The 14773-nt window shown below is 30.0% G+C and overlaps 6 protein-coding genes and 1 non-coding gene across 7 annotated transcripts; 2 read left to right on the top strand and 5 right to left on the bottom strand.

Moving 5' to 3' along the window:
• Positions 1 to 39: 39 nt before the first annotated feature.
• PPL_05401 (uncharacterized protein) lies at positions 40 to 1821 on the bottom strand (the record flags this gene model as incomplete). Its single annotated transcript, XM_020576284.1, has 4 exons — positions 40 to 87; positions 114 to 161; positions 255 to 1518; positions 1760 to 1821. The coding sequence occupies 4 exons, from the start codon at positions 1819 to 1821 to the stop codon at positions 40 to 42; spliced, it is 1422 nt and encodes a 473-aa protein (XP_020433533.1).
• Positions 1822 to 2792: 971 nt separating this feature from the next.
• PPL_05400 (uncharacterized protein) lies at positions 2793 to 6941 on the bottom strand (the record flags this gene model as incomplete). Its single annotated transcript, XM_020576283.1, has 8 exons — positions 2793 to 2915; positions 3310 to 3774; positions 4015 to 4157; positions 4220 to 5050; positions 5160 to 5384; positions 5464 to 5867; positions 5943 to 6751; positions 6828 to 6941. The coding sequence occupies 8 exons, from the start codon at positions 6939 to 6941 to the stop codon at positions 2793 to 2795; spliced, it is 3114 nt and encodes a 1037-aa protein (XP_020433532.1).
• A 513-nt stretch (positions 6942 to 7454) lies between these two features.
• PPL_05399 lies at positions 7455 to 7525 on the bottom strand. The gene has a single exon. It is a non-coding gene; the product is annotated as a tRNA-Gly (tRNA).
• A 73-nt stretch (positions 7526 to 7598) lies between these two features.
• On the bottom strand, positions 7599 to 8828 carry PPL_05398 (ankyrin repeat domain-containing protein; the record flags this gene model as incomplete). The annotated part of the gene is made up of 1 exon (XM_020576282.1): positions 7599 to 8828. The coding sequence occupies one exon, from the start codon at positions 8826 to 8828 to the stop codon at positions 7599 to 7601; it is 1230 nt and encodes a 409-aa protein (XP_020433531.1).
• Positions 8829 to 9109: 281 nt separating this feature from the next.
• Positions 9110 to 12051, top strand: pif1 (DEAD/DEAH box helicase; the record flags this gene model as incomplete). Its single annotated transcript, XM_020576281.1, has 4 exons — positions 9110 to 10853; positions 10929 to 11382; positions 11740 to 11846; positions 11924 to 12051. The coding sequence occupies 4 exons, from the start codon at positions 9110 to 9112 to the stop codon at positions 12049 to 12051; spliced, it is 2433 nt and encodes an 810-aa protein (XP_020433530.1).
• An 81-nt stretch (positions 12052 to 12132) lies between these two features.
• PPL_05396 (uncharacterized protein) lies at positions 12133 to 13290 on the bottom strand (the record flags this gene model as incomplete). The annotated part of the gene is made up of 3 exons (XM_020576280.1): positions 12133 to 12266; positions 12411 to 12599; positions 13131 to 13290. The coding sequence occupies 3 exons, from the start codon at positions 13288 to 13290 to the stop codon at positions 12133 to 12135; spliced, it is 483 nt and encodes a 160-aa protein (XP_020433529.1).
• A 117-nt stretch (positions 13291 to 13407) lies between these two features.
• PPL_05395 (uncharacterized protein) lies at positions 13408 to 14622 on the top strand (the record flags this gene model as incomplete). The annotated part of the gene is made up of 1 exon (XM_020576279.1): positions 13408 to 14622. The coding sequence occupies one exon, from the start codon at positions 13408 to 13410 to the stop codon at positions 14620 to 14622; it is 1215 nt and encodes a 404-aa protein (XP_020433528.1).
• Positions 14623 to 14773: the final 151 nt, after the last annotated feature.

Below are 14773 nucleotides of genomic sequence, written 5' to 3'. Positions count from 1 at the left end.
GAGTTGAATGACTTTAGCGTAGGCAGCGATATACGCTGTTCAAACACCTGCTCCTGCAGTGTTGTTATAAACAATCGACATGCTATCCTAATTGAAATCGGTGGTGTATGTACTTTCTTTGTTCTCGTCTTTGCTTTTGAATGATATACTGAATCAAATAACTTGAATCAAATCATAACATAATAATAGTTGTTTTGTTAGTTAACTATAGGTTGTTTGTTGATCAACAACAATAAATTGATTGAATAACTTACTTTCTTTCTTGCAATTTCTCTCTTTAGTGCTAGATGTATACGCTTTAGAATACATAGACGCTTCTGTAAGAGTGTTGAATAGTATGCTGTGTTGACGTTGGACTGTGAGTAAAGATCTTCCAGTATCAAAGTGGTAGTGATTTGATGAGTGTGAAATGGATCTTCGTCAATGAGATACACAGGTATATTCTGTCGATTCTTGTATTCCTCATGGAATGGATTGTTGTTGACTATCGTCTTGTTTCCGCTGGTTGTAGATTGTGAACTACCACCACCTGCTGCTCCTCCTCCTCCTGGTGCTGTAGAGTTTGGTGAGTTAGCATTATTAACATTTCCACCTGCTGCAGATGATGTTGTTGTAGTGGTAGTCGTAGTGGTTGTAGTAGTTGAATTGCTATTATTATTACTATTTGTTACATTGTTATTGTTGTTGTTGTTGCTAGAGGAAGATGAAGATGAACTTGCTTGTTGTTGTTGACTGTTATTCTTATTTGAATTTGAATCAACATTGTTGTTATTGTTGTTGGCACCGCTTCTTCTTTTGTTTCCGCTACCAGTAGTACTGTTGCTGTTGCTGCTGTTGTTGTTGTTGTTATTGTTGCTATTGTTACCAGAGACAGGTCTACCAGTGTTATTATTACTATTTACAATATTGGATGAACTATTTCTCTGGTTGTTATTGGAGTTTCGTGAGTTGTTGTTGTTGTTGCCACTATTGTTTCCTGTTGCGACAGCACTGTTGTTACCGCCTACATTGCTATTGTTGTTGTTGTTGTAATTATTGTTATTGTTATTGTTGTTGTTGTTATTACCAGTAGGTGTGTTTAGTGTCATTGTCGATGCAGAAGTTGGAATAGAACTCGGTTTTGTTCCTGTATTACTAGTGTTACCACCACCTCCTCCATTGTTGTTGTTGTTGCTGCTATTGTTGTTGTTGTTGTTATTACCAGAAGTATTATTGGCACTGTTACCTGTTCCTGTTTTCGAGCTATCTTTACCAGAGTTTCCAGAAGAGGAACCGCTTGCGGTACCATCTTTATTCGACTCTTGAACACCGCCATTCTCATTGCTATCGGACAACTCGGTGAAACGATCCTTATAGGAAGGGAAAAACGACTGTTCTATCTGCTCAATCGATTTGAAATGATCTGCATCCTTAAAGTTTGAGAATGGTTTACTCTGAAGCATATAGTACTTTTCAATCGTAAATGAATCATTGAATAAGTTCTCCTCCGGTATACCAAGCCATACCTTATCATCGACACTAACAATTATTATTCACATTATTAATTATTATTGTATTGTTTTGTTAATATATTGTAAACTACTCTTTTTTTTTTTTTTCTTAATCTATCATATCTATCTATCCATCTACTAATTATATCTATTACACTATTACACTTTCCAATTTTAAAAATAAAAACTTCACAAACACACACTCACGCTCACTCTTCACTCCACTCTCACAATCACTTCCAACTTTAAATTTTGTTATATTTTTTTACCTTGTCAATGTCAAAGTACGAGGAGAGAGATCAATTCTCTCCTTTGTTTGCAAATTACCCATTTATTATGAGTTTAATTCAGTTAATTCTACCTATCTTTTGTTATATTATTACTATTATTACAATTTAATCTAAAAAAATTACTATTCTATTATTACAATTTATTTATTTATTTGAAATCTAAATTTAAATCTCATCTAAAATCTATATTTATCTACTATATTAACTATTATATCTATCTATCTACCTATTTATCTATCTAATAACTTGAAACTATATGTTTAACTTTATTTATAAAAAACTATTAATTATTATTCAAAGAAGTAATAAAATAAATAAATATTCTTAAAAGAGATTGATTTAAATTTATTTATCAATCAGAATCTATATATATTTAGTTGCAAAGATGATTATATTAATACCATTGCAAATGAAATATGATGATGTTGGTGATGATAATTGCTGATGATAAAAATAAAAATTTTTTAGATTGATTAATTTTTAATAATTCATTAAAAAAAAAAAAAAAAAAAAAAAAATTTTTAAAAAATTTTATAATAAATTGATTGATTGATTGAGTGTCTTTGTTTTATTTTGTTTGTTCTACACTAAATCTCTCTTTATATTACTGTAACATATAATTTTGTTTGTTCAAAACAAAACAAAACAATATGAACTAATTTGATAGATTGATCAGAGTTTTTTTTTAATTCATATTATATTTTTATCATAATTATTGTTGATTTGATTGGTTGTTTTTGGTTTTGGGTGTGAATTGTGTATGCACTCAATAAAAATAAAATTGGTTTCAATCAAGCCCCAATAATCACAAATTTATATATAAAAAAAAAAAATGAATGTTGTTTGAATGGTAACCATTCAATGGTTGGTTCCAACTTCAACCCAATTTCATTCACAACCAAAATCAAACGAATTCGTTCTTGTCATTTCATGTTTGTTTAATTTTAATTTTAATAATAAAAAAAATACTTAATTTTTATACCTTTTTGTTTTATTACCTGATGTTTGTTGTTTATGACAACAGAAAATCAGAGGTCAATGCTTTCCAAAAATTAGTTTTAGTATTATTGACGTAGAGTGTTCGAATTTCCTGTGGATTGAATTCGTTTAGCATAGGTGTAGATATAATTTGTGTCTAAAATAAAAATAAGAATAAAATAATGTTGTTAATGATGATGATGATGATGATGATGAGATAATTAAAAGTTATTGATTTCATATGATAAATAATAGATAGATCATAACATCACACTTAGAACATTAACAAAACAACACACTTTGCACACACACTCTCTTCATACTTCCCACACGCACACACACACACAAACACAGTAACAAACAATTAAAATAAAAATAGTTATTATGCATACCAAAATAGTTGAACGTTTTTGATCTTTTTGTTTGTGTGAAATACTTAGGAGTAATTCAAGAATAGGTAGATCCCATATATATTGATAGTAATTGATGTCCAGTTGGTTGAAATCGTCTTGAATGATCTTAAAGACATTGGAGTAGAGCTGACAATTTACAGGTAGCAACTGGCTGACTATGACTGCTTGCATTGAAAACTGTAACTCTTGAAGACACTGTAGTATTCTCGGTGCCAACTTATCGATCATATGTTCTGGAGTCATTGAATGTTGATGATTATTACTATTACCATTACTATTGCTACTACTATTACTATTATTTCCTAGTGAAAAGAAAGATGTTTCCATTGATAATCCTATTAGATAGTATCTTAGAGCATCTGAGTATCGCTTGGCATCAAAGTAGACATCACCAATCGCACAGAATGACTTGCCTCTATAGCAGTATTTCGATGTATGGCACGGTTGAAGTCCTATCGCATTGATACGTAACAGCGTATTCATAAGAATCTCCACATATTCATTACAGTTAATGTTGATATCGTTTATCGATTGGTTAGTCAAAGAATTCGATACCAATGTTGATAGTTCACCATAGAATTCTAAATTGATTTCGTTATGTGTCTGTAATTAATTAATGAAATTAAAGTTTGTTAAAAATGAATAGATAGATATTATAAATATAATGTTAAAATGTTATGTGTTCTAATTGTAGATAGTTACACTTTTCTTTCTATGACTTCTAAATATATAACCAATTATAATATCAACGATTAGATCCAATAGTACTGTGTTATTTATACAGTTGAGCAATCCGTACTTGGTATTGTTGGCGACAAAGCTGAGCGAACCACTTCCATTTACAATGGGTTGGTCATTAACAATGAGTTGTGCACCATTGTAATAACTAGCGTTAAACAACCATAGTTGTTTATTGAATGTCAACTTTGTCATGAATGTTTGGAATGTATTAATTATATCTTGTATCAATTTAGTTTGATCTATATCTATTAATAATAATAAATATTAATATTAATATTAAAAACAACAACACTTTAATTTAACTTACCCATTATATCATTTGAAGATGTACTACTACTGCTATTATTATTATGATTGGTTTGTTTAGTACTATTTTGATAGATATCGAATTGATTTAATAGAGTTGCAAGTTGTTCAAGTGATAACATTATAGAGATTAGATTTAACTCTGCGTTGTATTGTTGAAGAAATTGTTGTTGTTGTTGCTGTTGTTGTTGTGGTTTATCCTTTTGTAAGAGTAGATTACACAGTGACTGTATCTGTAAATACTGCTTACTATTCAGTAATGTCGTGAACATGCTTAACAACACCGAGTAGTCTGGTAGTGTCGGTTGCGTTACATTAACATTGAAAATCGTACTGAACTTTTCAATAAACAATGTTTGATCTGACACACTTGATTCATCTCCACTACTATTATTATTATTATTATTATTATTATTATTATTATTATTATTATCTATGATTTGTATCAATAATCTTAGATATTCTATTGATTTCATTTGTTTTGTTGATGTTGATGTTGTCATATCTAATACTTTAATAGCAATATTATTCTTTGAATTAGCAGTTAAATAGCATGCTTTCTTATATATTATATTATCTATTTGTTGTGGTGTGAATTTGAATCGTTCTATTAGTATTGTCTTTAGTTGTATAGTTCTCTCCAAATCTACTTCCTCTGCCATAAACTCATTATATACACCTAGAACTGTTACACTTTCATTTGTCTCATCTACCTCCAATAGCTGTTTCTTATTACTATTATTACTATTACTAGTAACACCATTAACTTTATCCTTATCATTCTCCTCAGACTTTCTCTTTCTAAAATTACAACTTTCAACATCTACTATTACTATTAAAGTAGATACTATTAAATTTAAACAATGAAAAGTTGTTTGTTAGTTATTTTAAACTTATAATAAATAGTTTCTTGTTTTTTATATATTTATATAATATCTTACATTTCGATTTAAATACATTCCAATATAGATTACCTAAATTGCTATTATCAATATGTAAAAGTTCATTACCAAGCTTGTTTAGAGTGAACTTTAATCTATTACAATAGAGATCATATCGTTTGTTCTTACTCGACTGCAACTCTTTCAACAATGATTCAACTGTTTTAAATAAATAGTTTATAATATCATTATTATTAAACCATATTAAATCAATTGAGAAATATACTAAATTAAATAACATGTTAGTTATTATAGTCTTAATAAGTTGTTATTGTTTAATATGATAATATATAATTTGACTTACAATTATTAATAGATGATTTCAATAAATTTAAACAATAGATTGAATCTCTTGTTGTTGTTGGTATCGATTTATCTTGTAGTAGGTTCATTCGGAATTGCCAATCAAGGTTATATCCGATGTGACTGTTATTGTTACCAGTATTGTTACCATTACCATTACCGTTACTGATAGGATAGCTATCCGATGTTCTATCGTCAGATGGCAGTATATCCTGATAGAGTAAATCCAATAGCATACTAAAGTCTGTCAGAGCAAGAGCTATCTCCACCTGTGTCGGTAGAGAATCACTAAGCATTACCATCTGCTGCACCATATTCTCTTTAGACGACGATTCACTCTCTTGATATACCTCAACGGAATTAATAGCCAACAAGAATGAGTCGATTCTATTCTTTTTTGTAAAACTACAACAATATAAATCAAAAATTTGATATTAATAAAATATGAAATATCTAACTGATAACCAAATAACAACTTACTCTATGTTATTCTTTGATATGATTGTTAGAGAATGATCAAAGTATTGTTTTGCTTCTATGTAGCTATTTCTGTAGAATGCAAGTTCACCTAGTTCCATTGTGATATGTACGACACAACTGATTAGATCTTTCTCGCTCACCGCTTTCTTACTCCAATTCAGTAGATATTCTATTGATTTCGGAAGTACTTCATCCAATGGTACACCTGATTGTATATTTGGATTTGGTTGTTGTTGTTGTTGTTGTTGTTGATGTTCAACATGTTGACTTGCAATGAATTGTGGTGGTGTAGGTGGTGGTGTTGATGGTGGTGTAGATGGTATTTCATCTCTCTGTACATGCTGTTGTTGTTGTTGTTGTTGTTGTTGTTGTATTGATAACAATGAAGGTGATAATATAGATGTATTGCTATTACTATTACTACTGGGTTGTGCCAATAAATACTTTAGAGCAACACCTTTAATTACACTTCGAATCAACCAACGATGTAAGAATGGTTCATACCATTTTACATAGCCAACGACATCTCCATTGCTGTTGCTCTTACTATTACTATTACCATTTGTATTGTTTGTGAATGATTCGAATAGATGTTCTAATAGAATACGCTGATATTTAATAGGCACAACTCTCTCAAAGTCTTCCAATGCAAATTCGAGTGTTGTCACGACATCTAGTGTAAGATCTAGTAGCATAGTAGATCTATGCATCTGCTGCGATGCTACATACTTATCATACTGTTTCAGGAATGTCTTTATAATCGATTGTGAATCTGGATGATTGGTTTTCTTTTCTTTTAATGCTAACAACTTTATTATATAATATTGTGTTTTAGATATAAATAATTAATAATTGATAAATAAAACATATATTTATAATACATACATGTTGTTTCAATGTTAAAGGATCTAATAGATATTCAATCCATTGATCCGTATAATCTTCACCAATTGCAAGAGCAATCGGTGACAGAATAGTTGGCATTCTATCACCCTTCATTCTATAATATGTTTAGTTTATGTATATAATTATTAAGTTATTTGTTATTATTTAATGAATTTATGTCAAATGTTGAAATCATTGTGAAATGAAAATATATATAAATAGATTCTTTTAATTTATTAAAATGTTTGATTGACTTAAACAAAAAAGAGAACTATTCAAAATTTTGTTTTTTTTTGTTTTTTTTTTTTTTTGATCACCTTTTGATTTTTTTGAGATCAAACACGATTAAAATCCCCTATTTAAATTTTTTTTTTTTTTAACTCCATTTTAGTCTAACAAAGTCATTTAAAGGTTTTTTAAAGGGTGAAGAATTTTTTTTTTTTTTTTTTTTTTTAGGTCCATTGCACTAAGGAGGTGTTTTTTATCACCTCCTCACGAGTTGGTGTCAATGTATTGCCCCATGGGCTCTTAGGACATCAGTTTTATTATATACGTTCCGGTAGCGGGGTAAAGGGTGAAGAATTTTAAAAATTGAAGTTTCCGCATGCGGAAATTATGTTTTTAAAATGCGTTGTCCGGGAATCGAACCCGGGTCTCCTGCTTGGAAGGCAAGAATTCTGCCACTAGACCAACAACGCTTTTTGATGAAATTTTCAAAACGATATAATTTTTTAAATCGGAGTAATCACCCTTTTTTTAAAAAAACTTTATTTAGGTGAATTTATTTGTTTTGTATGAACTCAATATTGTAAAGCATTCATGTTGTCCATTGATTATCGCTGTCATGATAGCACCATTGATATTCTTAAAATTCGTAGATTCATTGTCGTATTTCAAGAGGTAGGAAACAACGTTGCAATGGCCATTTGATGCTGCGCCTACAAGTGCGTACGATGTGCAACCTTCGGTGCGGTTCTCATAAAGGAATTGCACTACCTCGATGTGGCCAGCGACCGCCGCCCCATCGATTGCAGATACACTGAAAGAGCAGCTACCATCTGTTGTCTTTGCATAGCCATGCAGGAATCTGACCAGCTGGAGATTGCCACTGATAGCAGCACAATCCAATATATTACTATTAAACAACTGTTGTTTCGAACAAAATTTCCTACAGATCCTAGATATTTCATATCTTGATTCTAAATCTAATTGATCATAAACTTTTGATTCATCATCTTCTACTTCTTCTTCAACATTATCAACATTATCATCTTCATTATCTGACTCTACTACTACTACTAACCAATGAATATATTTAACCAATTCCAAATAACCTTTAGTGCTTGCTAATCCCAATATGTAATCTAATAAATCAAATTTTTTGTGATCATCACTATCATTCTCTTCATTTACATCACCACTTTTATTTCCAATTTTGTCCTTTTCCTTTTTCTCTTTTTGCAATTTAAATAATTTTAATAACTTATTGCCACTGCCATTATTTATATTATTATTATTAATATTATTACTACTATTTCTATTAATATTATCTTTTGGTTTATAAAATATAATATTTATTATGTATTTTAGTATATCTAAATTCCTACTGACAATAGATGTATTTAAAATTGAACATAAAGGTGAATAATATTTATTTAAATCAAAATGATGGTTGTTGTTATTATTATTTTCATTTATAAATTGATTTTTAAATAATATTTTAAAATGATCATTATAATTATAAATTATTAATTGATGTATATTCGATTGTAAATCATTCCATCGTAATATACTTTTATAAATTCTATTATTATTATTATTATTACTATGATTATTATTGTAATTATTATTGTTATTATTAATACTATTTTTTATCAAATCTCTATGAAGTTCGTTTATAAACTTTAAAATATTTAAATAAATATATTTAGAATGAATTATTTTCTTTAATAAAATATATTTATAATCATCAACAACAACATCTTTATCTTTGCTATTCATTTCTCTATTCCTAATATATTCTTTTTAAGTTATATTAATCAATCATTCCCTTTTGACAAACAAGAATCTATTTGATTTGTTTAATTTGATTTTTTTCATTTTTCATTTTTTATTTTTCATTTTTCATATTTCATTTTTATTGGAAATCTTAAGTTGTCAATGAATGGTGAGCGCGCCAAACAACGAAACAAATAATTAAACAAGTGTTTATGAGTTAACTTAAAAACAAACAAACAGTTTAATTAGTTACTAAGTTAATTATATATTTAAATTGAATTATTATGAGTAAATTCTTTAAATCAAATCAGAGAAATAGTAAACAATCATCTTTGAATAATAATGCTGTGATCACCGATTATTTTACTATTACCCCAAAAGATAATAATAACAATAATAATAGTAAAAATACAAACAGTTATAATAATAATAATAATAATAATAATGAAAAAATAACAATATCACCATTAGGTTCAAAACTAAAGAGATTACATCAACTTGAGGAAGATGATCTATTAGGTGATTATAATGATAACAATAAAACATCGACAACAACATCAACATCGACAACTTCAACTTCAACTCCAATAACATCTTTAACAATAAACAATCAAAGTAATAACAAAATTATAAAAATAGAAGAAGAAGAACAACAAAAACAACAACAACCTTTAAATAAAAAGTTAAAATCAGAAAATATCAATATTAATAGTAATAATATTAATATTAATAGTAATAATAGTGTAAATAATAATACTGGTTTAAAATTAATACAACCTATAAAGAAACAACCTATTTCATCAACGATTCTACCTTCAAAGTATGGAAGTACTGGTTTTGTTAGTTCTTCAAGTCTTTTAGCATCGAATAATATTAATAATAATAGTAGTAATAGTTTAACAACAAATAACAATGTAAATATGACTGGTGGTATAGTTAGTAATAGTACAAGCAATCTTGGTGTATATCAAGTACAACAACCTGTAATTCAGCAACAACAACAACAACAACAATCTATATTTAAACAAATCAATAACTACTCAAGTGAATCATTGGTTCATCGTTCTACTTCTTCGCCTGTATCTTCATCAACAATCAATCTATCTACATCATTGAATATGAATACAAATAATTTGAATAATAATAGTAATAACAATAATAATAATAATAATGGATACAAGACATTACAAACTATACAACAGCAAAAACAACAACAGCAACAGCAGCAACAAAATAATAATATTAGTTATATTCCATTTGGATCGGGACCGTTCAAAGTCGATGGTATGGAACCAAAGAAATTTAAATTCAAGACCAAGAAAGATGATATCGTTATTTCAGAGTTGCTGAGTAAGGAACAAAGGAATGTGGTACAGTTGGCGTTGGATGGAAACAGTATATTCTTCACTGGCAGTGCAGGTACTGGAAAGTCGTTTGTTTTGCGTGAGATTGTCAATGTGTTGCGTGTGCTACACGGCGACAACGTTCACGTAACCGCTTCAACAGGTATTGCCGCTTGTAATATCGGTGGTACGACACTGCATTCGTTTGCCGGTATCGCGTTGGGAGAGAAGACCGCTCTCGACTATATCCGTTCCATCGCCAACAACAACAAGAATCTGACGCGTTGGCGACAAACCAAGGTGTTGATCATCGACGAAGTCTCGATGATCAGCTGTGAACTACTCGATAAACTCGATCTCATCGGGCAGGGCTTGCGAAAGATTCCGAAACCGTTCGGAGGTATCCAGGTTATTTTGGTTGGCGACTTTTGTCAGTTGCCGCCGGTCAACAAGAATCGCGACAACAACGCAGCGTCATCCTTTTGTTTCAATGCGAAATGCTGGAAGTACTTGATCGACCATTCCATACTCCTGACAAAAGTCTATCGTCAGAAGGACAATCACTTTGTAAATATACTGAATCAACTGCGTTTCGGAACGATCGATGAAGCCGGAATGACAACTCTCAACAAATGTGTAAATAATATTATTGAATCGGAAGATGGAATTATACCAACTATTTTATGTAGGTTATTGTTATTTATAATCGAGTTGGACTTAGTTAACTAACTATTTTTATTTTATCTATATCTATATCCAGATCCACATAGGAATAAGGTGGAGTTGGAGAATGAAAGAAAGTTAAAAGAGTTGAAGTCAGATGAGATGATATTCGATGCTATCGATGAAGGACCCGATCAATATAGAGATATGTTGAAGAATATGCAAGCACAAACGAGGTTGACGTTGAAGATTGGTTCTCAAGTGATTTTGCTAAAGAATTTGGATTTCAGTTCGGAGCTTGTGAATGGATCGCGTGGAGTTGTTGTTGGGTTTGCAGATATCGATGATTCCGGTATGGAGATGCCAGTGGTAAAGTTTACGACGGGTATCACCAAGACGATTCATCGTGAGGTTTGGAAGATCGAGATTGGAAATGTTCGTGTTGCATCGCGCACACAGGTTCCGCTTGCACTGGCATGGGCATTGTCGATTCACAAGTCACAAGGAATGTCGATAGACCGACTGATTATCGATTTAGACGGTGCATTTGAGTATGGACAGGCCTATGTTGCACTGAGTCGTGCTACTTCGTTGGAAGGTCTCCAACTGAAATCGAAACTAACACAATCACAACTGAAAGTTCACAAAGAGGTAGTAGAGTTTTACAATACAATGGAACAATCTTAAATAAATTATTTATTTTAACAGTGTCTACGATCTTTGTTTTTTTAATAAATCATTTTAACAGATTTAAACTTTTTATTTCTGTAGTCTTTTTGTTAAATATTGACAGTTGTTACCAGTCATATATCGCTCTATGTTGAATATTCAAGGTTTGGAGATGAGAGTCTTGCCAACGATTGTCTTTGATTGAATAGACATAGTTCTTATCTACGGTGAAAAGATAGAGCTTTCCATCATCATCTTTACACCTGTGAATCATTGGTGTCAAAACCAAAACTCGCTTCCTGTTGGGATCCGACTCAACTTTTGCAAAGTCCATCAATGGTACTGAGCATTTCGACCATTTTCGGTTCTGAGCCATGAGTGGTAATCCTAATGAAACAGTCAGTTAGATTATCACCGTAGTAGAGATACAATCTGTCTTCACCTTCAACGATATAAGTAGTGGTGAATGTTGGTACGATGTTTTTGAGAATAGGATGGATGGAATTGACTTGTGTTCAACCAAAACAATCTCCTTTGACGTATCATCATAATACATCGAGAGTATGTTCTTATAGTTATTCAACAGCACCAGTGGGGTTCTTTCTTTCGAGTTTTTGTCAACAAACAATTGTTCAACCTTTTGTAACATTGTATCTTAATATCATATTATTTCCACGAACTGTTTTACCATTGATGTTTTTGACTCTCTCCTTACCATAGAAGTAGAGGTAGAATGGCTCTTCATCGGCGAAAGTTAGAGGTCGATCTTGTCTTGATCCATTCCGATAAGGTATTCATTATGTATAACAGGTGGAATATAAAAATGACAGAAAGAGCTAATGGGATTAAATATCTAACTCCTTCGAAACAACTTTGAAATACAGAGCGCTTTGATACAGAAAGATCTTACAATTCATATTCCCGATTTGATTGATATCGATCTTGTATTTTTCGAAATGATTGCGAATGATTTGTAAAATAGAATGAACATTACTGTTATTGGTTTTAATGTTATCATTATTCTTGTTGATTTCATTGTTATTATTTAAATATGCAATGATTTCATTGTTGATTTGTTGATTTATTAAATATTGTTTGACTATTATTATGAATGAATTGGTCTAATGTTGTTGATTTGATAATCGACTCTGTCAATGTTGGAAGAGTATAGTTGATTATTTCATCTGGGTGAATATCATATTCATTATTATATAATATATTATTATCATGATTACTATTGTTATGTTCATCTGGTTTAAGAGTTGGTGTGATCAATCCAATGATATTGTGTATTGATTGTATTTCTTTGACGATTTGATCGAGTTGTTGTTTGGTTTGATCAAGTTCATCAATCTTTCTTCTTTCATTAGCATTTCATAAAAATCTTTACAATAATCACTGATTTGATTCTCCATTTCACTCAGTTTCTGAATGTTTTTGGTTGATTCTTTGGCTCTATTCCATAGCCATTTCATTCTATTTTGAATAATATTATTATCTTTTCTCTATCTTTATTATATGTACTATTATTATTATCTATACTATTATTATCTATACTAATGCTATTATCTTTATTATTATCGTCACTGTTATTTTCTTGATCATCATGATTACTCTTATCTTCATAAACAACAGCAGAGTAATCTATCCAAAAGTAATTGTTTAATGTCATCTGTGTGAAGTATACGATGTTGAATATAGTTTGACGTGAGACAACGATAACATATTACTAAATTACAATCTGAACATAATATATCAAGTTTTTTATCATGTGTAACACATTTTGTCATTGTTTGTAGTATATAATAAAATAGTATATATCAAACAACTATAATAAATAAAAAAACAAAAGAAGAAAAAACAAAAAAAAAGTTTACGAAAAAAGAACATTTATCAAAGTTTATTAAATGGAAAAACAATTATTCATATCAATAGTAATAAACAATAGATATTTAAGTAAAATTATATTTAAATATGTTAGTGAAATATGTTATGAGATCAATCATTCAAGAAGACATATCGACTGGTATCTACTCAGAGAATCACCAAACTTGTTGGCATTAAACAGATACTATGACCTCTTGAAACAGTGGTTTCAAAGATATCGATATGAAAAGATAGATCTAGAATCATTGGTTGTTGCAGCAGTGATTGGTGGAAGTATTGAAATAGTTGATCACCTGATCGACCGTTTTCAAATCGATCGACAAACAGATAGATGTACACTCAACACAATCTTAATAGCTGCATCGAAATACAATAGATTAACAATCATTCAACATCTATGGAATCAATATCAATTCGAATGGAATTACTACAAATCAATGGTGTTAGCACCTTATTCTAAGAATATTGATATTCTATCATTACTTGTCGATCGTTATAATAAACATGAATTATTTCAGCAACAACAACAAAAGTTTGTTGAAATTGACTATGATAAAGATGGAAATGTATTTGATAATGCAGCATATGTTGGTAACATTGAAATGTTGGAATATCTTAGAGAGTCAAGAACAAAAGATTTAGAACACAGTTTCATCTTTATTAAAGCTGTTACATCCGATCAATTAGAGTTGCTACGTTACCTTTTGGCTAGTAGTGATTTCAATCATCTCAAAGACGTTCATTTAGTTAACAATTTAACTGCTCTCGATATTGCTTTACAAAGAAAGCATCAAGTTGAAATAGCAATATCATTGTTGGATGCAGGATGTAAAACAAGATATACAGGTATCATGAATAGAATCTCCTCAATAGGAAGTATCAAATTAATGGAGAGTTATCATCGTAGGAACTTTACTGAACCTACATCAGTATCATTGGATCATCTTAACTATTATAATTACATAGAATCGGTTAAATGGTTACAATCACATAGTTATCCACTGACAGCAACAACTAATGCCATGGATACAGCTTGTAGATTAGGCAACCTAGAAGTTGTAAAATATCTTCATTATAATAGAAGCGAAGGTTGCACAATGGAAGCAATCGACATATCAATTGAAAACGATCATGTTGAAGTGGTAAAGTTCTTATATCAAAACAGGACAGAAGGTTCCAAAAAAATGAGTTCACAAGAAATCTCTAAATGGATCAACGAGAATCAAAAGATTTAGATTCATACTGACAATAAATAAGATTTAAACTTTTATTAAATCAATTAAAATTATAAATCTTATTTTTTTTACAAAGTTTAAATGGTTTATTCTCTTGAAAAACAGAAAAAAATTAATAAACTACTCTCTTTCTCTTGCGCACTAATTTTTA

Source organism: Heterostelium album (assembly GCF_000004825.1).
Source record: "Heterostelium album PN500 unplaced genomic scaffold PPL_contig12, whole genome shotgun sequence".
Lineage (NCBI taxonomy): Eukaryota > Evosea > Eumycetozoa > Acytosteliales > Acytosteliaceae > Heterostelium > Heterostelium album.
The sequence above is the reverse complement of the archived record's forward strand: the minus strand, read 5'-3'. Positions and strand labels throughout refer to the sequence as shown.